Source organism: Cyprinus carpio, chromosome B5 (assembly GCF_018340385.1).
Source record: "Cyprinus carpio isolate SPL01 chromosome B5, ASM1834038v1, whole genome shotgun sequence".
NCBI lineage: Eukaryota > Metazoa > Chordata > Actinopteri > Cypriniformes > Cyprinidae > Cyprinus > Cyprinus carpio.
The window spans coordinates 18,305,621-18,333,536 of NC_056601.1; the positions used below are offsets into that span (position 1 = coordinate 18,305,621).

Sequence of the window (27,916 nt, forward strand, 5' to 3'; positions counted from 1 at the left end):
AGCACTAAAATAAGCTAGTAAAACAACTCAAAATAACTGAATAATAAAAAAAAAAATTGAAGAAGGAGGGTTCCTACTGTCTTGAAAAACACTGATTTACGAGGAAGCCTAATTTTAAAACTAACATCTCTCTTAAAGCCATGTAAATGAATAAAATTGAATTTTTCATAATGAATATACATTTTAGCTAAGCCCCCTGTCTTGATGCAATTCTGTAAGGGAAAAAAAAAATTCTCTCACAGATTGTGGGTCTTAATGTTATAAAACCTCGATGAGTCACGCTGTCATTCTGTCTCTTCATTTCTAAATAACAATGTGGTGAGATATCTTTAAATAGTCTTTATTAACATTGGGAAATTTAAAACAGAATTTTCCCACATATATCATGATCTATGTACTGTAATACCCATCGGCAGGATGGACTTTTTAAATATTACAATAATATTGTTATTGAAAATCGTAAGGAATCGAGTACATAATTGCATTTGGTAAGTCAACAAACAAAGGAAGATCCTCGTCTTCAAGAAAATCCTGAAAAATGTATAGATACGGGTTATTATAAGGCCAATACGATCCAAAAGCATTACACTGGTCATTGGAGAAATCCAAAGGTTACCTACAACAGGCCATAAATTCATCCTTTCGACTGTTTGAGTACCTGACAGATGCACTGAAGTGGCTTGCACTAATCTGGCATACAGACGCTCACACTAATATTGCTCAGTGTATATTACAGGCCTAAAGCATACGCCACATCTACGTCTCAAAGTCTGCTAAATGTCAAGAGCTTTTTAGGTCAGCGGTTGAGTATCCTGAAACTTTGACTGATTGAACATTGAGGCAGTTTCCATGACAGGGAAGAGGCAAGCCAATAACATTTGGCTACAACATATGGCTCTGAATATCCAGTCTTAAAATACGACTGAAGATCCAGTCAGTGTAATTCAGTAGTGTCCTCAGCAGCATAAGAAACGTCCATTAACGCCAACAGCCAGGCACACGAAACCAGCACCTTTAAAAAGTAGGAGCCTATATGCAGCCATGTTTTGCTTTGCAGGCTGCCTATTTCAGGGGAAAATTGGAGGAAACATCGACAAATGTACAGGTCTATTGTGGACAATAAAATTCGGTAGGTAGCAGTGGCACTGAAAAGAATGAACCCACCTCAAAAATACAAAATCAAGTGCAACAAAAGGTTTATCATTCCGTGTAAGTGAGTGAACAAGAGTCCGAAAGCACATCAGACTCTCTCGGCCTGAATCGGACGCTGTGTATTTCGTAAAAAGGAAAGGAAAGTGGCATTAAAGTCATGTTTTGAGGCATGAGTTAGAGGAGTCTAGCTGTCCTCTATGAGCTTAGCTAGGTTGTCTCTCAGCTCTGTCAGCTCAAAGATCTTTCCATCCAGAATCTCCAGCAGGGTTTTGAGGTTCTTGCGGAGGTTCTCCTGATCCACTTGACTTGACTCCAGACGTTGCTCCAGATCAGCCAACTGTTCCTCAAGCTCCTTATTCCGCAAGTCAGTATCCTGTAACACACACCATGCCTCTTATACTCACCAAGACTGCATGCATTTGATCAAAATACTGTAAAAACTGCAATATTGTGAAATATTATTACAATTTTAAGGAAACCTTAATATATTTTAAGCTGAATAAGCTGAAGCTGAATAATCATAATATTAGAATGATTTCTTAAGGACCATGTGACACTGAAGTCACATGATCCTTAAGAAATCATTCTAATATGCTGATTTGGTGTGATGTAGAAAACAGTTGCATAGTTTGAAAAAGAAATCGTTTGTAACATTATAAATGTCTTTACTTTTGATCAAAGTGTATTCCATTCAAAAAACATACTGACAACTAACTTTTATGCATATATAAATACATTTTCAGGACAGTCCTTACCTCTAACTTTTTGGTGAGTTCATCTTTCTGAGTTTGAAGCTGCTTTGCATTTTCTACTTCTTCTTTCAGTCGCACCATTTCCTATGAAGAACACACAGGAAAGATGTTTTTAATAGAATCTAGCAATAAAACTGAGAATGAAGGAATACATTATATATTTCGACCATATATAATAACGACCAGTACCTCTTCTTTTGCCTTTAATGTGCACTCCAGCTCCTCTATTGTTTGGTTCAGCTCTGTTTTCTGGGATTTGATCACATTTGTTTGACTACTCTGGCTTTCCAATTCTGAAACCTGCAGAGAGAGAGAAAAAAAAAAACAGGTCACAAATTTAGTTAAAGCATTTATATATATAAGCATATATATATATATATATATATATATATATATAAAACAGTTGGTGAGGCCATGGAAAAAAGTTCAGCCTTATTTATGTGAACTTTATGTAAATGAGCAGCAACAGTAACGACCAACAAAAATGCAAACACTAAATTAAATCACTGTCAGTGTGTGAACACTCCATCATTCCTGTCATAGACTCACTATAGCAACAGTTCAAGACAACACTAGATCTATTGAACCCTAGGACAGTATGTTCTTGATATGGAGTTACAAATGGTAAAGGTCAACCCTCCCCTCCTCACCCGTTTGTGTAGCCTTTCAGCCTCTTCCTGATAAGCTGCTAGCTGCTGTTTCCATTGTTTGACGTTGGCTGTGGACTCCAGCAGAGCAGCTGTGAGCTTGGCATTGTTGCTCTTTAGTGTTGCAAGCTCTGCTTCCCAGTGTTTGTTGGTAGTCGGGCTGTAGAAAACAAAATAAAAACAAACTTATAATAATACCTCTGATGGTTAATGTTCATTTTAGACTGGGGATTCAAATTATAGACCAAGGGTTTCCAAAATTGTTCCTTCAAAGAACCCCAACATTCCACTGTGAGGGAGCCAGCAGCTATCTCTATGTTTTCATGTATAAAGCTTTATATACTCTGTGTGGAAAAATATTAAGTGTGGTATTATAAAAAAAAAAAAATGTTTTTCAAAAACTAAACATTTGGCTTTTACATAGTCTCAGTCCTGAAGCCAACACATGATTAAAATATTATCTTGAGAATATTGCTTTGTATTAAGTTGTATTTGTATTCAGCTTTGTATTATTTTTTTCCACCAAATAGAATAAATAATGCCTTGTTGAGCATGAGAGATATCTTTCATGAACATTTAAAAATCTTATTGACTCCAATTTTTATTTTATATTAAAACATTAACCCCAAAAAACAGCCTTAAATTTTATTTATTTGTATTTTTCATCTCAAATTATCCACAAATCCCCAAGCATCCACTTGAACCCCAGTTTGAAAACTCCTACTGTAGACCATAATGAGGACTGTGTGTTGAAGTGGACGTAGGAAAAAACACAGTTTAACCATGACTGTAATTAAAGTTGGATTCCAGGTGGGTACAAGAGTTTTTTAATTTGACCTTTCAATGTTTTACCAAGACTTGGACGCAGTTCAAGAGCAATTAACAAGGATTATTACAAACTCTCTGATCCGAGTTCTGTCATTTGCATAAAAATTACAATAAAAAGACTGATGGAATGCGACAAGCTGAAATAGATCAAAGTAGAAAATCACCTAATGATCATAAAGAGACAGAAAGTCTCAAAGACAAAAGAAGAAAGCCAATTCTTCACTTATGCAATGACCATCTCTCATCAGTCCATCTGTGTTCTTCATGTAGTGACAAACAAAATCAAGCATAAATTTACAATGTGCTCTGATTCTCGTGTCACTGCAGAGAATATATAACCATCCCACATTTATGAGGAATCCCATCCGCTGTCATCCTGCTTAACATCTCATCACACATCCCACTCCTCTGCTTCCTTCCACACACTCCACCGCAGCTTAACCACGCAACCAAGACACGTGTGGAGAACCAACACAGAGTCCTCAGCGTTGTCGCCTACACTACTGAGTGACGCCAATTCCCTTTCATCTCCCCCAGTACAGCCACCTCTGCTGCGGCTGACGTGATCGCCTCCTCCCCAGACCCCCGCTCTGACAGACAACACCTCAACCCACACTCTCCAACTCCTACTGAAGCTGTGACACAGCGGGCTGGAGACACACATGGTTATAAAGCACCGCACACAAGAAGAAGAAACGTTCTTCTGCAGGAGAAAGAGAGGAGAGCAGAAGAGAGTGAAGTCCTTCAGCTTCAAGCTAATAGAAACAGGGACTTCAGCCTGGTAAGTCAATATATGTTGTATATCATAGTCTGTTTAAATGTTTGTTCAGTTTTTTTAATTAAATATAGACTTTGAAATTTAACAATTGTCATTTTTAAGACAAAAAAAGGAGAATCTAATCTTGAGGGGAAATTGCACATATTATACTATATAATTAATAGTATAGTCAAAGACAAAAATCACTGTAGATTTAAAAACTCAGATTTAAGGACTGTTATCCTTGCATGTTATCTCATTCCCAATCTTAAAATTTTATTTTTTATTATGTATACCGTGTTTTCATGTAATAAATTATTTTGATTTAAATTCAAGTCTTGATGCCTCTCATTTCATGTATAACAATTATCATGTATAAAATGTCATGTCATTGCATTAGATATGAAATATTAATCCGAGTGCCATTATTTTAAAGGGCCATTGTATGTAAGCAGGTGCACAGAAGCATATGGCTGTCAGCCTTACATAACTACAAAGAACAGCATAAGCATAATGTCAGCGTGACTGTCCTTCAGGCCTGCTGAATGTGAATCAATAAACAATCTCTATCTGATCGTTCCTCTATTCAGAGCTCCAAAAGCATATCATTTCAAAGGGCTCACGGTGCCTCTATGTTGAATGTATACATTTTAGGTCACTGATAAAATGGATTGCTTTCCATATGCCACATAAAAAGCAGTCCTTAATGAAGTTTTAAGACTATTGATTGGCGTACCACACATTTTGGTGTACGTCTCATATTAAGTCCCACTGTAAATGTGATTCGCTACACTGTGGCAACTGCCCAACCAGCCCCTCAACACTCACTTTAATGTACTGCACAAGACTGTGGGTGAGAGAATTACTGTTTGAAGAAATGCCTTCAAATCACTCACCACGTAATAAAAGCCAAAGCAGAACAAATACACTCTACAGGCTAATCTATGACCCATATACATACAGGATTATACACATTCATCAAGCGACAGGAACAGTATTTGTAAGGGGAATTTAGAAGTAAGGTCATCTTTGAAGGAACAAATAGCATTATTTACTTCAAAATCAATCTCACTAATGAACTAATTGGTTGTTTCATATAATATCATAGTGATATGAAGCAGTCTTAGCAAAACTAAAGGACAATTTGCTTCACTAAGATCACTTACACACATCAACCAGTTTTCATTGTTAAAATTCAAACGGGAAAACTTCAGCAAACTGAGAAATTGAAGTGTAATGACATTTAATAAAAGTATTAAACGGTTTCTCAGATTTACAAATATCAACTTTAGAATCACAATTTCATACAAAAAAGACCATGAAACAAAGTCACAAAGGATGCAAAGATTCTCCCAAAAAGTTGCAGGAAAAATCAGAAAATTATTTCTGTACAAAGGATTTCAAAACACAAACTAATAAAACACAACATCACAAGAGTTCTGCTGACATATGTATGCATATCTGTCTAAAAATAATAACAGAATTTCATGTAGAATTAAGATTTTGTTGCATCCACAGTCATTGTTGCATAAGAATGTATTCAGTGAAAACATTGTAGTCAAACAGCTGTGAATATCAGTAGGAGCAGACTTGGCAAGTTTTTAGCACGTGTCTGAAAAAAAAAACACACAGACACACACACAAAAAAGACCATATGAATTTGTTCAAAAAATATGAATTCACGTGGACAAAACACTGTCCTGTTTAAGGTCACATTGTAAGAAAAATGTTGTGTTGACTTCACAGTGGGTTTTCTGACTCATTTTGCAAAGGCTCAGAAACAGATGACGCCGCCTCCATCTTCATAAGTCACATTTGCTCTGGGCTGAAACCATGCCACTGTATTATATAATTCTGACTTGATTGGACATATTATTACAGTGAAAACATATATAGTTATTGATGCATGCTTCTAAAACTCTGACAAAACATATAGCTGTCTGGAAGAGAGCTGCAGTGTGGGTGTTGAATGCGGTTTGGTCCACTGTGCATTTGCGTCCAATAATCGGTTAGTATTTTTCAAGTGGCAGGTGAGAGTGAAACATTAACCTGAGATTATGTAAGAAATGGTGGGATGCTATTTTTGAACCTGCAGCACAGAATTGCTCAACTAATTAAAATTCAAGCATCTAGAGATTCGGTGAAATGGGCTCTAAACATTGCCTTTGCAGTCAGACTAAAAAAGCTGCTGAGTACATACTCATGTGTACAAGTGTCTGAATGCGCATACTGTAAATAATTTAAAAATGGTTGAGAGAAAAGCACAATAAACTTGCATCTGTTAGTGCTAACTTTAACAACACTTTTACTTGAGACTATAGGTACAACTTTTATTAAACTAGGAATGCATTGATATTAACAAAAACAGCCTATATTAAAGGGTTAGTTCAACCAAAATGAAAATTAGCTTGTGTTTTATTCACCCTCAAGGCATCATAGGTGTATATGACTTTCTTCTTTCAGACGAATCCAATCAGAGTTATATTAAAAATTGTTCTGGCTATTCCAAGTGTTATTATTGTAGTGGGTGGGTGTTTCTCTAAAAGCCCAAAAGACGTTAAATAAAGTGCATGCATCCATAATAAAACATGCCTCCAGGGCATGAATAAAGGCCTCCTGTAGCGAATCCATGCATTTTTGTAAGAAAAATATCCATATTTCAAACGTAATAAACACTTTCCTCTCACTTCCAGTATCTGTCGTATGCGAAAGCTCTTCCGTCAGATGATGCAGCACGTATGCGTCACACGTGTGCCTCTGAGATATGCTAGTCTCACGAGTTTGTTTACAGGAGCAAAAGAAGCAAAGTTTCCTTACTTTACCAAAGGAAAACCAGTCTGCTCTTGGCTTATACCGAAATCCTCCAACATTTTCCTTTAAAAATCCTCGGTTTGTACTTCTAATTCGGGACTGGTGCTTTGTTGTTTTGTGCTTCTGCATATGACAGAAAGCGGAAGTGATAGAAAAGTGTTTATTATGTTTGAAATATGGATATTTTTCTTACAAAAACGCACGGATTCGCTACTGGAAGCCTTAATTCATCCCCCAGAGCCGTGTGAGGCACGTTTTATTATGGATGTGGGTGCTTTATTTAAAGTGTTTTTGGCTGTTGAAAAGAAACACCCGCCCACTGCAATGATAGAGCTTAGAAGTGGCAGGACAATTTTTAATATAACTCTGATTGGATTTGTCTGAAAGAAGAAAGTCATATACACCTAGGATGCCTCAAGGGTGAGTAAATATTTTCATTTTTGGGTGTACTAATCCTTTAAAATTCAAATATTTCGTTGAATTAAAAACATCAAACACTAAAATCTAAAACCATTCTTTTTAAATGAGACAAGTAAATTTAGGCATCACAACATTATAATGTAAAGTATCCAATAGTTCCATGTTCCTTTTGAGCTGAACTAATTTGTGAAACATTTATAGCAGCGGTTTTCATTTCCAATCCCTGAGCATGGGATATCCATTGGAACAATTTGGAACATTCATTCATGTATATGCACTACGCCACAGCCTGCAGCATTTTCACACCGACGAAACTTACTAGAGAAGTGTGAATTGTGACATAATATACTTCTGTAAATAAAACAATTTTAATTCACGTCTAAATTTACACTCAAATGCCCTTTGAATGGAACATATACACTTGCTTCGAACTGGAATCATGGCAGAATATCCTGCGATGTCCACTTCGCAGGGCACTTCCGGTCAAATAGAACAAACGTCTGAAGTGATAAGAGAAACATACAAAATATGCAGAGCTGGGGGGGTGCAAGGACAGGAATTTAATACCACTGATTTAAAGGAATGGTGAAAAATAAAAATTTGCTGAAAATGTATTCACCCACAGGCCCTCTTAGATGAGTTTGTATATTCACCGGAACAGATTTGGAGAAATTAAGCTTTATATCTATTGCTTACCAATGCATTCTCTGCAGTGAATGGGTGCCGTTAGAATGAGAGTTCAAACAGCTGACAAAAACATTATAATAATAAAATAATTATAATCAGTCCATCATTGAATGTCTTGTGAAGTGAAAAGTTGCATGTCTGTTAGTAAATAAAATCCATAAAGGCATTTTTAACGTCCCTCTATGAAGCACACTATGTAATACTGCTATCTCCATTGAAAAAGTCATCTTATCCGAATCAGGAGAGAAATATGCACATATCAAGCACCGCTTATGTATAGAGCCCCGCACATGACATGCAAGAAAAAAAAAAAACATTGTGCGCACAATTTACTAATTCGTTCCCTCAATGTACTAAAACGTACACACGATTACTATTGCGTTCCCTCGATTTACTATTGCGTTCCCTCGATTTGCTAAATCGTGCACAATTTATAAATCGAGTGAACGAAATAGTAATCATGTGCACGTTTTAGTACATTGAGGGAACGAATTAGTAAATCGTGCGCACGATTTAGCCTACTATTTTTTCCTCCATGCCATGTGCGGGGCTCCGTACTTATGAGCACAAACAGTCCACAACAGTTCTAAACAAAAATGTTGGTTGATTTTGATGTGAGAGGACAACAGGGGAGGAAGCATCTCACTTGAGGAAGCATTATTATGTATTACAATAATAAATACTATTTTGGCCAGAAGCAACAGTTTAAAGTTAAAAACTCCTTTATAATGGATTTGTTTCATACAAACATGAAGCTTTTCACTTCACAAGACAATGATTGATTAACTGAAGTCTTTTGGAATACTTGTGGATTATTGTGAGGTTTTTATCAGCTGTTTGGACTCTCATTCTGACGGCACCCATTCACTGCAGAGGATCCATTGTTGTGCAAGTGACGTAAAACTAAATTTCTCAGAATCTGTTCCAATGAAGAAACAAATTATCTACATCTTGCATGGCCTGAGGGTGAGTAGCATAATTAAATATCATATATCGATCATACCTTGAGTCGATATCTCTAATATTAGCTTAAAATCGAAAAAAAATTAAGCAGAATAATTGTAAAAAAAATTACATTAAGCCCTAGTTACCTGTGTGCAAGGGTTGGCGTGGTTGGGGAAAGGTCTGATTGGAGCATAGAATTTGGTGACACGTCAGACAGAGTGACATCATCACCAGTGCCATTGATTCGGCAGAGGTCCGCAGTGACGGGTGGAGTCAGGGGGGAATGAATGTCAGCAGGCGATTCCTGTGGAAAACAACAAATCGGTGGGTTATCTGTTGCACCCTCACATACTTATGACATAATATTCTTTTACATATATAACCGTTAAGCTGCTAATAACAATGGTGGGATTTAGGAAAACTACTTTTTTCTCAGAGACGAGAGATTTCCCTTGGAGCATGAAATGTCTTTATGGACATCATTGTTCCATACTAGTTAGACTATACTGTTGAGACTTAATCGTAAATGGAAAATATACTGATTGCAAAAAGCTATTATGGATTAGGATTTTTACAATAACTGTATATATTTTCCTTGAATGACAATTTTGAGAGTTTTCGAATGACGGTTTGGAAAATTTGTTATTCCAAGCAAACTTCACTCCATGTAAGCAACAGGTCCATCCTCTAGAATCCAGCCATTACAGGACATACCTGAGAGGGCGAACTTGCCAGCTCCATCTTTTCTAGAGACTTCTCCTTGGCCATCCTGGCTGCTTCCTTGTACTCTGCAAATTTATCTGCAAACTGAGAAGAGAAATGGGTTTTAATAATCACATTAAGTGGATTTTTAGTAGCCGGTTAGTGCTAGTTTGGTGCTGGTTTCACTGGTCCAGCTGATAAAGCACATCAACCGGCAAGATCTTTCTGCTGAAGCTTATTCGACCAAGAAAGACATGATGGTCAAGTTAGCTAAATAAAGCTTGATGCATACAAGATGCAGTTTATGCTGGTGCCTATTAATTCTTGTCTTTTTAATATTGCATGTAGAAACAGAAATAAGGATATCATGTTTATGTGTTAAAATGGATGATCTATTTTAGAGTAGATATGTGTTATCACTGCTAAAAAAAAGGACCAATGGTCTGAGTTCCCAATATAGACTGCTCCTATTAATGCTTCCAGAGCTCTAGAAGGACTGCAGCATTTCCCTCTGAATATCCAGTGGGGAGACCGCTGTACACTTAAGGTTCAGGGCAACAGTGCTCCATTAACAATGTTTAAACATCAGATCCCAAGTGAATACACATCAGAAAGGGAAGGTTTATGGCAGGTTTTTTTGAGAAAACAGGTCAAACAATGCCCATAACATTGACTGATTGACATATTGAGTCAACAGTCAGCAAGAAATAGTGTATGAAAGAGAATGATGCATTATTGAATCATCATACTCATGCAGATCTGTTATTGGAGACTGAAGATAGAAAGTTCAGATATGACCATTGATCTTTCCTTATTTTTAACTAAAACTAAATCTATTGAAAAAAAAATGTGTTATTTAAAATTAAGCTAAATTTAAATAAAATATCAATATCATATGAAAAACCTTTAAAAATGCTTTCCTTGGCAACTAACTGAAATAAGTTTAAGTATTAAAATTACTAACAAAAATGGAGTCAATATATGTAGTATCTCAAAAATGTTAATTAAATTTGGTTTTGACGTCATGGTTCAGTATGGTATAGCAGGGGGACAAAACTAAACATAAAATTGCTTTTTTTATTAAACAGTGGTTTACTGAAGAAACGGCTCTTTTAGAGCTCCGCGCTGCTGCTTCAACTGAGGCGATTATATAGTGATCAAAGAGAGAATTTCCTGAAAATTTGACATAATTTAAAAGATGAGACTTTGTTTGTTATCAAAAGTAACAATATATATAACTGGAAGTTTCCAATGAAGCAACACATTTGCAATGTATATAAAACAACGCTGTATTTGTTTGGTATATATGCGTACCAAACCGAAAGGCCCATACCGAAAAAGAACAACATCATTTTCAAAATGATCAATAATAATGGTGATAATCCACTTTTTATGTAAAAGCAAAAGAAACAGAGAAAGAGGAGAATGAAAGAGAATGAAACAGAAGGAGAGAAGAGGAAGACGAAAAGTGTTGGTGAGGTTTTTTACCCCCAGCTCCTGACAGTGCATCATCATAATGCAGAGGAGCGAGAGATAGAGGGAGTGAAAGAGAGGAAAGCACTGCACAGAAGAAGCCTCCCACGCACCGATGACTGTACAGCTCCTCATTAGGGCACAGTGTGTAGGTGTTCCCCAGCTCAGAAACACAGGGGGTGGAAGAGAACGAAAGAAAGGGAGAACAAGGCCTCCAGAGACACAGGGAAGAAAATGAGAGATAGCAATACCGGAAACAGAGAGAGAGAGAGAGAGAGAGAAAAGGAGAGAGAAAGAATTCCACCCACCTTGGCCAGATGATGCTCAGAGGAGAAACCCAGCCCATACACTGTGTTGGCACGGCTGTCTGCCCACTGCCCAAACTTGTGAGATGTCTTCGTGAAGGTCATGTTCGGGGTGATAGTGCTGTTTATTATTGCCTGTGAGATGAAAAAAAAGTACTTCTCAGAAATGCCTGCGAAAAACATAAGTGTGCACTACAATGAACAATCTGGCCATGAAGTGTTTAAGACAAAAGCTTTTTATAAGAGAGCAAATAATAGGCTAAATAGGGTCCATAATATGGGCTGACTGACATATTGGGTCAAAATCTGGCAAAAAAAACAGTGTATGAAAGAGTTTGATCCATTAGTGTATCAGCATATTCTTGCAGATCTGTTATCTGAGATGTGGCCTTTAAGTCAATAAGCTGAAATATGGCCTTTGATATTTCAAATGTTTGGTAGCTAAAAACTACCAAAATTTGTGTTAACTGAAATAAAGCTGAAATAAAATGAAATAAAATATAAATATTATTTGAAAAACAAAGTTAAAATACTAAAATTACAAATATTAAAACTGAAATAAATAAATTAAAGTTCTTAAAAACTAAAACTAATAAAAATGACAAAAGTACATAAAATTTAATTGAAACTGAAAATATAGAAATAAAGTTCAAATTTTAAAATGTAAAAATGTTCAAGAGTAAGAGAATGTTCATGGATATTTCTATTTTTCATTATTTGCTGATCATTCTAAAGAATCATTTCACATTTTTTTTCTTAGATTTTAGGGAAAATCTGCAGAATTTTGCAAAGATTAATTAAAATAGTAAATTGTGTCACAAAAACATTGAAAGTAATAGCTTTATTAAAGGGACAGTTCACCCAAAAATGAAAATTACCCCATGATTTACTCATCCTCAAGCCATCCTAGATGTATATGGCTCTCTTCTTTCAGATTTTTCTTACACAAATGCATCAATTCCTTTCAGAAAGCTTTTATTAACCCCTCGGAGCTGTGTGGAGTATACTTTAAGATGGATGGATGTACTTTTTTGGGCTTCAAAAACTCATCCACCACTCACTGCCATTATAAATCTTAGAAGAGTCAGGACATTTTTTTATATAATTCTGATTGTAATTGTTTGAAAGAGGAAAGTCATACACACCTAGGATAGACGGCATTTAATCAGTGATCAGCTATGGAATAATTAAATAGCTTATTTGCTGTACAGTGAGAAGTCTGTCTTAAAAATGTTTCTAAATGTCTAAATGAAATGGTCAGGACATGGTCAGAAATGTCTGCTCACAAACACTTAAATGCCTTCAGTACATCTCAAGATCTTTCCTGCGTTATAAGCCTGTGAAATGTTATTGATGAAATGACGACAGTCGCTGCCAGTGAATGTGTTTGTGTGGGTGTGAAACCGAGAGCAAATAAGGAGGAAGGAAAGAGCGAGAAGGAGAAGGAGAAGGAGAGAGAGGAAAGAGGTGCACTGTGAATGTTGCAGATATTATGTGGAACTCATGATAATCATAATTTGAGCATCCAGAGACTCAGGCATCCTCACAGCAAAAAAATCTATCCTTAATCAGTATCAGTTTCCCAGCAGAAATATCTTAACATTCTTACAAAAATATATATTAACCTGCAAAATTACATGGATAGTAAGACTTCATGTCATGGTGTTTATCTTGTTCCTGTGGTAAGATTTTTCTAACTTGTTTTAAACATAAGCATCAGATTTTCATCTATTTTTTGCAGTGTACATCTTTCAGATGGGGAATATAAAACATGGAATAGATGGATGCACAAAGCATACTGATCCACGAAGGCTGCGTGGATAAAAGGCCTCGAGCGCTCTCATACTCCCACACACTTCCAGAACAAGGCCAATTGGCCACACACAAACGTGTAATTTCAAGCGAGAAAATCGACAGTGGGCTACCACTGTCAGCTTCCTGTGTGTGTGTTACACATGTTATACAATCGTTCCCTCGGAGAGGATGAATGCTGTTCTCTCTGTTCTATACTTCCAGTATTTAGCATTCGCACAGATATTACAGGTTAACCTACAGAGCACAACAGGAGGGTTCTGGAAGTTAAAATCCCTCATTTTTAATTGCATATACTGTACATATTTTAAAACAAATGTGCTACGAGCACTGAGTTTGTTAAGTGACGGTTTATGCCTCTGTGAAAAGCAGAAATCAGTGTGATTTCAATTTCATATCGTTTTTAAGCAATTCATATCTGGTGAATTAATCCTGAAGAGAGATCCACCAATCATGAAGTTGCTGTTACCATAGCAATGGGAATGGCAGCAACAGTAAAGCTCAGAAATAGTAGTCCACATGTCCATAGTTAATTTTAGTTCTCAAAGTACTCTGAAACAAGCATCCTTTCAGACAAATAGTCAAATTCTCATTATCTGTAAACTGTAATGATCGAAAAAGATTTTTGATATGACTTTTGGATCAACTTCTCCATGTAGAAATGACAATACTGGAATTAGATTATCACATAAATAAATTACAAGCATATTACAATGATTTCTGAAGGATCATTTGACACTGAAGACTGCAGTATGCTGAAAATTCAGCTTTCCTACCACAGGAATAAATTACATTTTAAAATATATTACAATAGAACAAATCTAATAAAATAATACCATAACAATATTACTGTTTTTACTGTATTTTTGATCAAATAAATGCAGTCTTGGAGAGCATTATAAACTTATTTTAAAATAATAATAATTAAAAAAAAACATATACAGCAGGTAAAATAAGTACTAAACACATCACCATTTTTAATTTTTTTTTATAGCCCGGTGACAGCCAAAGTAATTCATACATACAAATAAAACAAAACATATAAGTTTTTAGAAATTAAGTTCTTTGTAATAAAATGGAATGACACACAAAAAAAGTATTGAACACATGAAGAAAGGGAGGTGCAAAAACACATGGAAAGCCAAGACACCAGCTGAAATTTATCAGTAATTAGAAAGCAATCCTGCCCCTAGTCAGTGGAAATTAATATTAGCTGGTTCAGTCCCAGCACCTACAGTACCAGGATGATGAAGATGAAACAAGGATGGACATAAAGCTGCTAGAATGGCCCAGCCAATCACCTGACTTGAATCCAATAGAAAATAAGAACTAAAGATCAGAGTTCATAGAAGAGGCTCACAGAACCTTCAAGATTTGAAGACTGTGTGGAAGAATGGGCCAAATCACACCTGAGCAATGCATGCGACTAGTTTCTCCATACAGGAGGCATCTTGAAACAGTCATTACCAACAAAGGCTTTTGTACAAAGTATTAAATAAATTTCAGTAGTTCAATACTTTTTCCCTGTGTCATTCCATTTTAATACACATAACTTAATTTCTGAGCTTATTTTGTTTTGTTTTATTTGTATGTATGGATTACTATGGCTGTTACCAACATCTGGTGGAAATGCACAACACCTTTAGAAATATAGTTACTGGGAAAAATGGTGACGTGTTCAATACTTATTTTACCCACTGTATACACAACCCCAAACGTTTGAACGGTAGTATTTTTAAATTAATACTCATAATGAAACGAATAGTTCTTTGGTCACACGTTATTTTAAGGTCCAATTCTCGACTATTAACAAACCATTAACTGGACTTTTTTTCTCAGTAAACTCCTAATTTGCTGCTTATTAATAGTTAGTAAGGTAGTTGTTAAATTTAGGTATTGGGTCGGATTAGGGATGTAGAATATGGTTACGCAGAATATCTGCTTTATAAGTAATAAACAGCCAATATGTTAATAATAGGCATGCTAATAAGCAACTAGTTAATAGTGAGAATTGGTCGCTATACTAACATGTTACCATTCCTTCACATAATTTTTTTTTATTTTATAAATAAATAAATAAAAATAATTACCTTTATCTTTTCAAATTATTTTTTGCTTAAAAACAATTGATGTATTGTTTTGATTGACATTAAAGCTGCTTGGGTTTCATCCAAGAACTATTTATTCAGGATGTTTCTTAATTGCCTATGGAGAAAATAAATGGGACAAACTCTCCTGAAACACTAATGTGCTCTATGCAGACACATAACTTGAAACTGAGCTTTTGGCATACATAAAGCAAAAATAAAATCAACAGCACTTTCAAATATTTTAGCACCTAGAATTTAAGTATAACAAACACAGTAAAAATCAGAACACACTAGTAATGGAAAAACAACCAAACACAACACAATAGCAAGATTTCTTCAGAAAATGTACAAATACAATAATCTCATTGTTAAGATACTGAAGGTTTTCTAACACATCCAGGTTAGTGTTTGCTAATCTGCATCAGCATGACTGATGTTTGCGCTGTGCCTAATGTACATATTAAGTGTGGTAAACCTAACGAAGTGATGAACATGTGTATGTGTGGTAGTCCAGCTCAGGAACTTCACAGTTTGAGACTTTTCCATGCTCTCGTGTATGTGCTGCTCAGCTAGCTGAATGCTATGTACGTTGAAGCTTGTATTTGTCTTTATTTTCAGATGTAGACGGCTCGGCGAGAGCTCTAATCAGAGTCCACGCAGCCTGCTGTATAATCACTCACTTCAGGCTTTTAATTGCATGAGAACAGCTGAAAGCTGTACAGTGGGTGGACAGCACCAAAGAACAGTGCTAAGACTAACGTCTCTGTTGTTGGAAGAAGCTGTCCATTTCATGTCACTTTTGCAATCTGTCAGGGGTTAAAATAGGGCAGAGTGTCGCAACCGTAACCAAGCAATTTTTTTTTAATTACAAAGAAACGGCAGGTAACAATGTGGAATAAAACATGAAAATTTGTTTACAATAAAAAATAGAAAGACTGAAATAATATTTTCTTGTGAAACTTACTTCTTACAGGGAAGCTGCAAAAAATGAATTTACAAAATTCCCAGAGAAGATTTTCTTCTTCCCGAAAATGCTAGTTAACGTTATCACATTGTGCTAAAACAAAATTTGTTAATAATATAGCATAATGAGGGATTTTCAAGTTTAGTTTTTTTATCGGAAACAATTTAGTGGATTTTTAGAAGCAGGGTTAAATCTCACTTATACACACACTAGGGATGTAAAGATTAACTGCGAGCCGGTTGAAAATCGATTCAAATATGTGACGATTCAAATCGGTTGAGATGCTAACCAAATCAAGATTCATTTAGAGGTAGGAGTTTATATGAATGCATGTTTGAGGGGAACATACTGTCTAGAAAAGTTTAGATGTTATTTTTTCTTTTCACCTTGGCCCTGTATAATGCATATTAAAGTTCATAAGTGCAGCGCTGCTTTGTTTACAGCGGAAACCAAGGAAACGCTTTAAACGCCACCTGCAGGCAGAGAGTGAATCCGTGTCTCGTTCAGCTCGTCTGATGTTTCATGCAGATATTTTTATTTATAGTTTCACAAAACTGAAGTCAAACCATTCTGTTTTTGCTTCAGAATTTCTTAATTATACAATCTAATTTAAATTAAAAACTGCTCATATTGCATGTATGCAGCATCTTTGTTTGGATCATGATTAAAATGTAGTGTTTGCCTCTAATTTAAATGGAAAGAGCACAGACAAAGCATTATTTTGTTTATATGAAGAGATTTATTTTATCTGTGTTACTTATTTATTTGATTTGGGGCTTGTTTTAACATTTCAATTTAGTTGTGTTATTTACATTTACATTATATTTTAATTTTTTCATTTAGCAGATGCTTTTATCCAAAGCGACTTACAGATGAGGACAATAGAAGCAATCAAAACCAACTAAAGTGCTATATTAGTATATTATTATAGTTATATTTCAACTTCACAAAGAAATGTACAGCATTTTGTCCAAGCAATAATAAAAAGACACATTTAATTCATAATTTGTCTTAAATATAATTTTGTAAAAAAAAAAAAAAAAAATTGTTCATCTAATCGAATTGTGAAATCAAAATCGTGAATCGAATCGAATCGTGAGTTGAGTGAATCATTACATCCCTAACACACATTAATCTACATAAATGATGGTGTACAAAGAATCACACATATGCAGCCATAATGAAGCAATAACTTCACAGGGACTTGATGGATGAATCAGTCAATTGTTTTTGAACCTGTTCATTTAAATAAAACATTCAACAAACTGTTTCACTAAAATTGAACAAGAAGAATGCATTTGGTTTAAAAACCATGATAAATTGTGAAAAGTGATCATGCTACACTACTACTACTAAAAACACTGCATGTAACTGAAAAAGCTTCACTATTTTGAAAATGAGCTAGTTTATTGGCATGCTAAAAAAAATATTACTTAAAAAAAACTATTATTTCTACTACAATAAATAATCTCCAAAAAAAATAAAAAAAAAAAAAAAATGCGAAAGAGAAAAGTCCTCAAAGAAAATTACAAATTAAACGGAAACTGCATTTGATCAAATGCTGTCAGGTGAAGTTATATTCAATATAAAGTGAATAGCACTCAGTGGATAGAAACCTTGCTGCTGGCTGTGCTACTGCCTATTATAGGTCAATAGTGGTTCAGATAAGGACAAGGCTTTAGTGACAAGTCCCTGTCATTCAGAGTGACAGGACCACAATCAGCTGTGCAATACAAAAGTAAGGGCAGAATAAATTGCATAGGGGGAGAGGGAGAAAACACAGGAATGGACAGAGCTTGAATATCATGTCAAGCTTTACATGAGCTCTTCAATCAATGTAGCATCCTGCTAATACCTTTAGCCACCGTGAGCCGTAACTGAAATTCCCTTCAGGGCTCAGACTTGGCTTAAAATCAGACTCTAATTACAGCTACTGCGCTGACCCCATTCCCTGCCCCAGTCTCAGAAGGAACAGTAACATTTAAAGGCATTGTAACTAAATGGTTACCATATTTATGTACGCTGATGGTATTTTGATGATACGCCAAAGTATTTAAAATTATACCATGGAATGACCATGGTATTTTCTGTACTCTTTTTTTTTTGTTTGTTTACTTTTTGGTTGATAGATGCCTAAATCAAGTTGAGACTGCTAGTGTAGAGTTTTATTCACCACTATGCTGCATGTTAAAGAGGTTATGGGATAGGTAAATGACGATTAAGGGTGTCCACGCACTTGTACAGCACTTTGGGATGCAGTAGTTGCATCACAAAATCACTTTTTTTAAAAGAAAAAAATCCAAAGTCAAAGTCTGAATTTTAATAAAATTTAATTACTAAACATATTAAGTTAAATCAAACATAATGCATGTGGCATTACAAGTGAAAGAAGCATAATTTCCTTACACCTTGAATACGTGTGAGTGGACACAACCTTGTCATATGTATCATTAAATCTTTTTTTTTTTTTTTTTACACGGCTTTTAATTTTATTTTTCATATTAAAAGCATTTTTAACCATTAAAAATACCATATCACATTTAAAAACAGAGGAATTGTAGGAACATTGTTACACTGATTGTTATAAAAAAGGTCAAATTATCTGATATTTTAGGAGACTTACTGACCGTGACACACAATGTCTGCATCAATCTTACTTAGAAATTAAAAACATGCTCATCACAGAAGAGGTTTATTCAAGTCACTGTATCTATAAACTGCATGTTAATGTATTTTTGAATAAGCATCATGTCGTTAGCCCTATGGTATGTTTAAGGTCTACACAAAATTAAAAAGGATCAACTGCTGATAAACAGTGTGTGCTTGTCTGTGTAGGTGTCAACAGTCACAGTGCAAAGTGCACTGGTTCACATGTTATTTCTGTCGCTGAAACCAAAAGCTAAGGGGAGGGTTGAGCATCCCAACTCACAAGCACATTCAGGCACACTGCGGGAGCTATTTTAAATCCAGCTCTGCTAAAGCTTAGGAACCGTAGGGATATGGTTAAGACTGCGCATGAAACACTCCATGTGACTGCTGAGATTTTAGTGGAGTGGTTGAAATTAACAGTGTGTCCACTCCTGCAGGAGCAATGCTTGTGAATTATATGCTAATTAGGTCCATGGGTTCATGATTTGGCATAAAAAAAAAAACATTTGGCTGATTTTAACAGTGCATTTTTTGGAGAAGGTCTGCAGTGGTCTGATTCCAAGTATTGTGAACAATTACACAAAATACATTAAATAAATAGGTAAAACTATGAAAGCCTTAGAGTAAACAGCCTACGGTAGGATGGATGGACTCACTCTAGCGGATGTAGAGTCCCTACTACTGTCTATTGATGTTTCTTGGATTATTGGACCATTACATCCACTGTATAAGACTGCACAGCAGTGACCAATTCAAGTGCATGCAGCTCTCCACAGGGAGAGTGCGCTAATCCACTTCTATCCAAGGGAATATGTTTGATAGCAATCTCTAGCAGGTCGGTCCTTCACACTCTCAAATCTCTTGTGCACAAAAGGGTCCTGCAAATTCAACTGATGCAACAAACTCACATTATATTTTTAAGATTTGGAAAGCACTCTCAGAAGCTTTTCTTGGACCAAAGACAATCCTTTAATCTCCACCGAACATATTATAAGACTGTTCCATTCCTTTCCTCAATTTCCCATTGCATCCTATATACTCTTAATTAATAATTGGTCCAAAAGGGGGTTTCGCAGAAGAACCACTTTTGCGTTCAACCTTTTGTGAAATGGAAGGGTTCCATGGATGTCAAAGGTTCTTCATGAAAGAACAGACTTTATTTTTAAGAGTGTAAACATGAATGAAAATAAAGCACCACATTACCTTTGATCCGTCCAGGCTGATGATCCTGTACACATTCCTGGTACTGTCATAGAAGTAAGATACAGTGACTGCATGCTTGCTGGTGGGCATCCAGTTCTTCTTAGTATTGGGGTCTATCTGGAAGACGTGTGCCCGGGTGCTGTAGATGGGCTGCTCCCTGAAAGGAAGGAAGAAAAAATGGTGAACCTCTTTGTGCCTGAGCACCGTCATCTCTCTGTTTCCACCAGGCGCGCTGCAACGTCCCGGTAGATGGATGACCATTTCTTCAGCCTCCATCTTGCTGCTGATCACCACTGTTTGATGGGTGGAAACCTGGGCCTGTCCTAACCAGTCAGACACATTGGTGCCCTGTTACCAGTGCCAGGTGACCATTCAACGCCCTGCTGATATGGAAATGCCAGCTGTTTGGCTGGGGCCATGTGGGATGGACACTAAATATAGTCAGGGACGCAGTAATCTGTGCAGTCCCACCCCTATTGACCTGATCTTTGCTGTTGGAAGTACGTTTGCACACGTTGGACCACACTAAGAGCACATCAGGGCTCTTTTCCCAGACGGCCTAGCTCTGATAATCGCACACAGACGAAGGTAACATAAATACTAGATAAACTAATGTGCATTACTTCTTTTAGTCTAAGAGGATGAGTGAAATTTCATAAACACCCCAGCCAAGTTTTCCAGTGCTGAATTTCAAGATTGTGTTAACAATTCAAAAGTCAACAATACACCCTTCATAAGGGCAGTTTACGCAAAAATGAAAATTCTGTTTCATTTACTCACAATCATGTTGTTTTAAGCCGGTATGACATTATTTCTTCTATGTAACAAAAGAAGATATTCTGGAGAAGGTTTCAATTGTTTTTCTCTATACAGTGAAAGTCAATGGGGTCTAAAACAACACTGGACGCTATTTACTTTCATTTCTCAGCCAGACAATTCTCAGTATATCTTCTTTTGTGTTCAACAGAGGAAATAAATTCATACAGGTTTGAAACAATATGAGGGTGAGCAAATTATAATAGAATTTCTGATTTTCATTTTTGGAATCATTCCTTTAAGAAATTAGTCAGCATAACCTTTAATAAATTAGTCATCTTGGAGGCAATGCACAGTGAACAACGAAGGTCTGTTTTTTGTGAATCATCACCTTGGGCAAAAAAAAAAACGGAAGATCATGTGGACCACAAGCAGAATGGAATAATCACTCTCTAGAATAATAGGCAATCATCGCAGAAGAGAACAAAAGAGCACCGGAGCCCCAGTCAGATGAGTTGTTTTACTCTGAACTTTTCTCATTCTTCTCAACATAATTACACATTTATCCTCATTGCAAGTGATACATACATGTCATCAGCAATTCATGAGCAATTAGCATTCATGCAGCCAAAGCTTAATGCTACACTTCTCAGTAAGGTTCATCATACTGTGATGCCGTGTACCAGTGCGATGAGACAAAACCAATAAAACCCATTACAAACGAGGCATTTGTAGTATCCAGTGGGGACATAATTACTGATTATAATGACTGATACAGTCTTTTTACACGTTGTATTGCATCCCGCCGCATAAACATAAAACCATGTCTGCATTTGTGATTGGAGAAATGACAAACAACTAGCACTGCTCTACACTGCTCAAAACTCACGTTTGAATCATCAGTGGCAAATTCTTTAAATATGAATACGTACTTACAGGCTGCGAGTCAGCATTTTTTGTCAGAACACCGGCATTGTAGGCTACTCTCCCAGGAAACAGTTCTTGTCCTGTGTAAAATGAGCTGCACAAATCTGAATATTTGGTTTGAACTGTTCTGGAACTTAACCACTGATTTCTAGTTGTGTCCTCTTTTGGAAGACCAAAAAAAGTAGTTTCGCTTTCAGAACGAAACACAGCATCTCCACGACATGGCAGCGGCAACAATACTGCAGCGAGAATCAAAGTTACACCTTCTTTCTTTGCGTGAACATTTGGACAGGGTTATGCAAATCTTCCCACACAGTGACGTAGACATGTGGGGGCATGTTTAAATGAGGGGCCTTAGGAGGGCGTGAACGAGTCTTAAGTTTTATAAAGAATATCTCTTTGGGTTTGAGACTTTAGTATTTGCAACTTTAGGGATCTTATCTATTCACGAACAGCTTGTAACACTCCAAAGAGAAAGGAAAACTTAACACTATAGGTAAATAACTACAAGAATAACAACATGCAGTAAATTGCAAAAGTATTAGCGCTACACTCTAAAAAATGCTGGGTTCTTTTTTTAACTCAAATGCTGGGTTCATCCTGTTGGGTCATTTTATTGGGTTATTTTATAAAAATCTATATTAGGTTATATTATTTTTTATATTTTTTACAGAGGTGCTGGGTAGCTTTTCTGTAACTAAGTTGCTGGGTCATTTTTAATGTTGGGTTATTTTTTTTCTACCCAACCGCTGGGTTGAGCCTTTCTCTGAGGAAACAGCCCAACTGCAGATTTACAGTCAGAGCGCAGGCTTTTTGAGTCCACAGGGTAGAGCGGTTCTTTGCAGCTCCACCGCCACTGATTTGGTGTACTTCTTCAGCGAAATAAAGGTTTGTATACATTTTATTTAATTTATAAACTCTTTAATGTGCTGTAAATTGTATTATTTTACGCAGCATAACATAAGAACGAGATGTCAGTTAGCTGCGTCAGCGGCGGTCGTTGTTTTGCATTATGGAAACGACTTTTGCCTTGCATAACATAAATGGATTTTATTCGTTATAATACTGAGTTTAATTTAATTTGATGTTAAAATAGGTTCTCTAATCTCGATACAGTTTGTTTTTGGGCAGGTTATGGAGTCAGTTACGGTGTCTTTCAGCTATGAGTGAAAGCCCTTTACTGGCTCAGATTTTGCCAACACTGGCACTCAAATTAACACTATTTTGGTAAAAAGCGATTACAGAGAACATTTGAATACACTTAAATTAAATTGCTACATTTAAATCTAAATGTCTAAAATTCTTTTTTAAAAGAGTTGAAATAGTAAACTATGCTGTATTCACCCAAATAAATTCAATTTGTCTTGTATTTTGTCCATGGGTGTTCTTGCTTAATAATAAATGTTCATCTTTTAATTATTGCTGTTGCCTATAGTAATTCTGTGTGTGATTTTTAATTTCCAGTCCATTTTAAGCCAGCAATATAATAATTTGTTAACAACAGTTGACTTAAATTAAACCCAACATGTTGGGTAAAAAAATTTAACCCAACCAGCTGGGTCAAAATAATCCAGCATGTGTTCTGTCCAATATTTACCCAGCACTGGGTTGCCAAATAACCCAAGTTGGGTTGTTTTTAACCCAGCATTTTTTAGAGTGTACCTTTCCACTGCACAGAATGTTCTTTGTAGTGAAAAAAATAATCTTTAGAATAAAAAATGTTTCTTTTAAGAACTGTTCACTGAAAGGTTCTTTTGGGGGGAAAAATGTAAACCACACTTTTGGAACCTTTATTTTTAAGAGTGTAGAAAGTTACATGGGAGGTTTTCAAAAACAAATCTAATCACCGAGGGAATCCTAGTATAGCCTGCTTATTGGACCTTTACCAATACTCGAATAGTAACTGGCCTCAAATCAATGTCAAAGGGTATCTGTCTTGAATACTGTATACTCAGACATCAGCAGATAGAACTTTTCCATACCATTCCCACAACCTACACTCTTCTGACCCAATTCCACAGATAACACCCTTCAAATCCCAATCAATCCCTATATATTCCGTCCTGCTTATTAAAATATAGGATCAGAAGTGAGAAGTACAGAATGGGGGAAGGGGTATTATCCCAAGCACAGATACAGATGGTTTGTTGCTTCTATTCCCAGGATAATTAATCACCATATTCAATTACATTAGCGTGCTTCTAATCAGCTGCTCTTGGGCTGATAAACAGGAATGAGAGGAAAAGGAAAGGAAGACGAAAGAAGAGAAGCAGGAATAGCTTAGTTGAGGAGGAGGAGAGAGAGCGCTGCAGAGTATGGAGAAGTGCTTACGCTGCACTGTGGAGGCGGAAGATCTCTGAAGAGCATCAAAGGCTTGTTGCATAATTAGCATTTAAATTCGATTAAAATTCAGTTGCAGTCACCACACATGCATGGTTCACATGACATCACATGCTTTTTTTGTCCAGAGGGTCATAACCATTTAAAATGTAGTAACTTGAAATATATGTTTATATTGTGAATGCAATCAATTCGTATACATACTCAACTCTGTTTTCACTTGAAATGAATCAAAGGCATATTTGGGGAAAGAATGAAACAGTAAATAGAGTGGAACTAGTCATATTGCCATATTAGTAAAAATGACTTAAAATTAGTATGGATGTTTGTAATTGTATTTGCTTATGTGCTTATTGGATACCAATTGTTATCAAACATTTTCTCATTTTATTATAATGAGAAATATTTATTATGGTGTGACAAACTTGGTGTCATTCATAAATAATAAAATATATTTATATATTTACAATTAAAGTGCTTAAAATTGTCATTGACTGAAGTGAAAAATCATTTTTATATTATATATATTTCACCAGTAGAATCTGTCACACATGACAACTTCAATCATTAGCACAGAAAATATCACAAAATTAAGTTAAAATACAAACTACACAAGTAACAATGTATTCTCTAAGTAGCCAACAGTATAACCAACATGATTTTCATATCTTGTTTCCTAAGATTTTTCCATTTCATGTTTCATCAATTCATGGTTAAATGCCAACCACCCACACAGAAAAAATAAGATGGCAGTACACCCTGCATTTACAAAAGGAAAATGAATACTAGATTTTATTCTAAACTGTGTCTGAAAACACAAACCCTCTAAGACAATCACTTGAAATGTTGTTACAAGCAATTATTAAACAATTCTTTGCTTATTTTGAACAGATTAATCATACAATCCACTGGACTCAACAGTCAAATGTATCTCAAAGTTAAGACTGTACAATGTTAAATGTAAGTGATATATAGTCAGTTATATAAGGAATCAAACTTAGCCATCTCTATATTAACATCAACACACAAGGGAGACGATTACACACCACTCACCTTCAACAACCCACCACCATCCAGAGCTAGCAGTCATTTCATCCACTCCTTACATAAACATCTGTATTTCTGTCCATATAATACAGTAACAAAAAAGAAAACGAAGTTCTGCCACACTTCCAGTTTGAGTAATCTTAAATAGTATGTACAGGTAGTGGACAGATTTTTTGATGTTGTTGCATATTCACATATATTTGTTACATAACCTGGCTGGTAGGATGATTAATCTTGACTTTGAAAAAGTGCCATTTTTTTAATCTTTAAAAACATCTGTTTTAGAAAAAAAAAAGCAAAATAGATCATTTTTTATTTTATAATATTTATCTTCGAAGCACTGCTTATGGTTTCCATCTCTTCAATTTCTCATATCTTTCAAAAGCCCCAACATCCCCTAAAACCCCCCAACAGCCCCTACCACGGGCCTATTTTCTTTAGTGCCTCCCACTTATTCAGTGGCGTACAATCTGGAATTATCAGTTGTTATTATTAATAATACATTTTCTCGGGTTGAATTTTTTTCTAAATACATTTTCTCCATTGGAATTTTAAAAAAGTAGAAATAGTTAAATATTAAAGTGTTTTAAGTGTCATTCGTGGTGCTTCATGGGCAGAGCTCAGCACTCTTCGATTCTTTGATTGGTAAAGATTTTCTGTACAGCATTATGGGTAACGTAGTTTTCAACGTGAATTTTACTGTTAAATTTTTTTAGAAATAATGCAAACAGATGGCTTCAACAAAAGCATATCGATTAACAACCTCGTAGCTCACAGTAGGTCTGTCTTTAAAGGTTTATAAGTTATTGGTAAAAAAAAATCCCCATATAGAAAAAAAATAAATTACTACCACTACCAAGAACCAACTCACTCACACTACAACAACCACTACCTCCTCATCAATATTAACAATAACAATAAAAATACACAACAATCAAACACTTTATAACATGAAGTAAATTGAATTGTGTGCCGCTGAATTGAATAGGAAGTGGGAATACTTTCCTCCAGAGTAATACACTCCCTGAACAGCCCTTGAATCTTTTAATGGTGATAATTTAATTAAGAATGAAGAAGATGGGCCTTAAAGCAATTAAAGTTTTTTTATTTTTATTATTTATTTAATAAAAGAAAATGCTTTCTCACCACAAGAAGATCAATCTTTATGTAATAAAACATTTAAAATGAAAACATGATCATGTAAACTTCCAGACACTAATAAAAGACTACCCTGAGAAAATCTTCAAGAGTCTGATTTATAAACAACTGGGGCTACCAATGAAAAGATTTTAGGTCATTCAGACCAAAACTCAAAATAAGTGACCCTTCGAGCACCCAAGTTTGAATTTCCATGTATAGGGTCACCTTTATTTAAAATCTATATTTCAGTTCAATCTCCAGCTGAGTTTTGGAAATGCCATGTACAGATATCAGATGTCATTGCCAATATTGGCTCCAAAACTGTATTGATGAGGCTGTGCCATTCAGCGATGCTCTGCTGAAATGTAGATTACATAAGCATGACGAGATTAAAGGCCTTTGGCACTGCAGCACATCAATATGTGAAATTAGCTAATGTTCATTCTCATTCAGAGTACATGCTTGTTATCATTTACCAAAAAATAACACTATAGATCATACACAGCTGCCCAATATACTTTACTCTCAGTGGTCAAATAAATGGTTGTCGCAATTAATTAAGAATGAATATATATTATATATAACAAATAATTGTATTAGGCTATATATTATACATTATATTGTATATGCTATGCATGCATGTGTACGTGTGTGTGTGTGTGTGTGTGTGTGTGTGTGTGTGTGTGTGTGTGTGTGTGTGTTTGCTATACATTTCAGTGTGGGCATGTACTATATTTGAACACATAATGCACATAAATATATTCATGTCATAATGAAGCATTATAAAATTGTATTTTTGAATTCATACATTCCTATGCATACTAAAGAGGAAGGCGTTCATGAGCATGAATAACTGCCCTAGCTGTCCTCATAAGACCGGTGATACAACCATCATACTCCGAGCTGCCGATTCCTACGGTACGTTTCGCTATTTACAAGCAACTTACCCCATATTGCCGTTTTTCCCTCCTGAGACGAGAAGCGATTTGTTGTTCACCGAGTTTCTTCTTCCTGCTGAATGTTGCGGCTCTGGATGCGTTGCGCGCGGTCAGTCACATTATGAGCAGCGGCATTCTGCGTCTCTCATTACGCGCTCTGTATGTAGGCTGTCAGACGCACTGAATGAATCCCACGGCGAATTACCCACTAATACTCCCCAATTTCAGCTAGTTTGGCACACGATGGGCTCACCTCGCATCTCGGCGATTCGAAACCGCGCCTGTATGGTAATTCTGGAGAGCGCGAGGTAACGGTGAATAAAGAGCCGCAGCCTCTCTCTGTCAGTGGGCGTGTGGCTCTAAGATGAATCTTCTGTCAGTCGGTGGTCATAACACATACCACACAATATCCCACAACAACGCCCCCTGGCACGCTCTTCTCCCATTAAAAAACACTTGCCACTTTTTCATCACAGCATTTTACGACGATCATCGGCATAATTCACATTCGTAACAATAATTATCATTGTCATAATTTTATGAAAATGTAAATAAAACGGTTTAACACTGA

At 35.9% G+C, this 27,916-nt stretch overlaps 1 protein-coding gene across 2 annotated transcripts; it reads right to left on the reverse strand.

Annotated features, from left to right (window-relative positions):
• Positions 1-324: 324 nt before the first annotated feature.
• On the reverse strand, positions 325-27,728 carry LOC109090174 (homer protein homolog 1-like). 2 transcript variants are annotated; one of them, XM_042724675.1, is made up of 9 exons: positions 27,355-27,728; positions 20,198-20,354; positions 11,483-11,614; positions 9,714-9,806; positions 9,146-9,303; positions 2,555-2,711; positions 2,094-2,204; positions 1,908-1,988; positions 325-1,525 (listed from the first exon to the last, which is right to left on the reverse strand). In XM_042724675.1, exons 1-9 carry the CDS (start codon positions 27,357-27,359, stop codon positions 1,337-1,339), a joined length of 1,083 nt encoding a protein of 360 aa, XP_042580609.1. In that variant the 5' UTR covers positions 27,360-27,728; the 3' UTR covers positions 325-1,336. The 2 variants fall into 2 exon arrangements, with proteins under 2 accessions (XP_042580609.1, XP_042580608.1); XM_042724674.1 differs by lacking the exon at positions 27,355-27,728 and having other exon boundaries at positions 20,198-20,488.
• Positions 27,729-27,916: the final 188 nt, after the last annotated feature.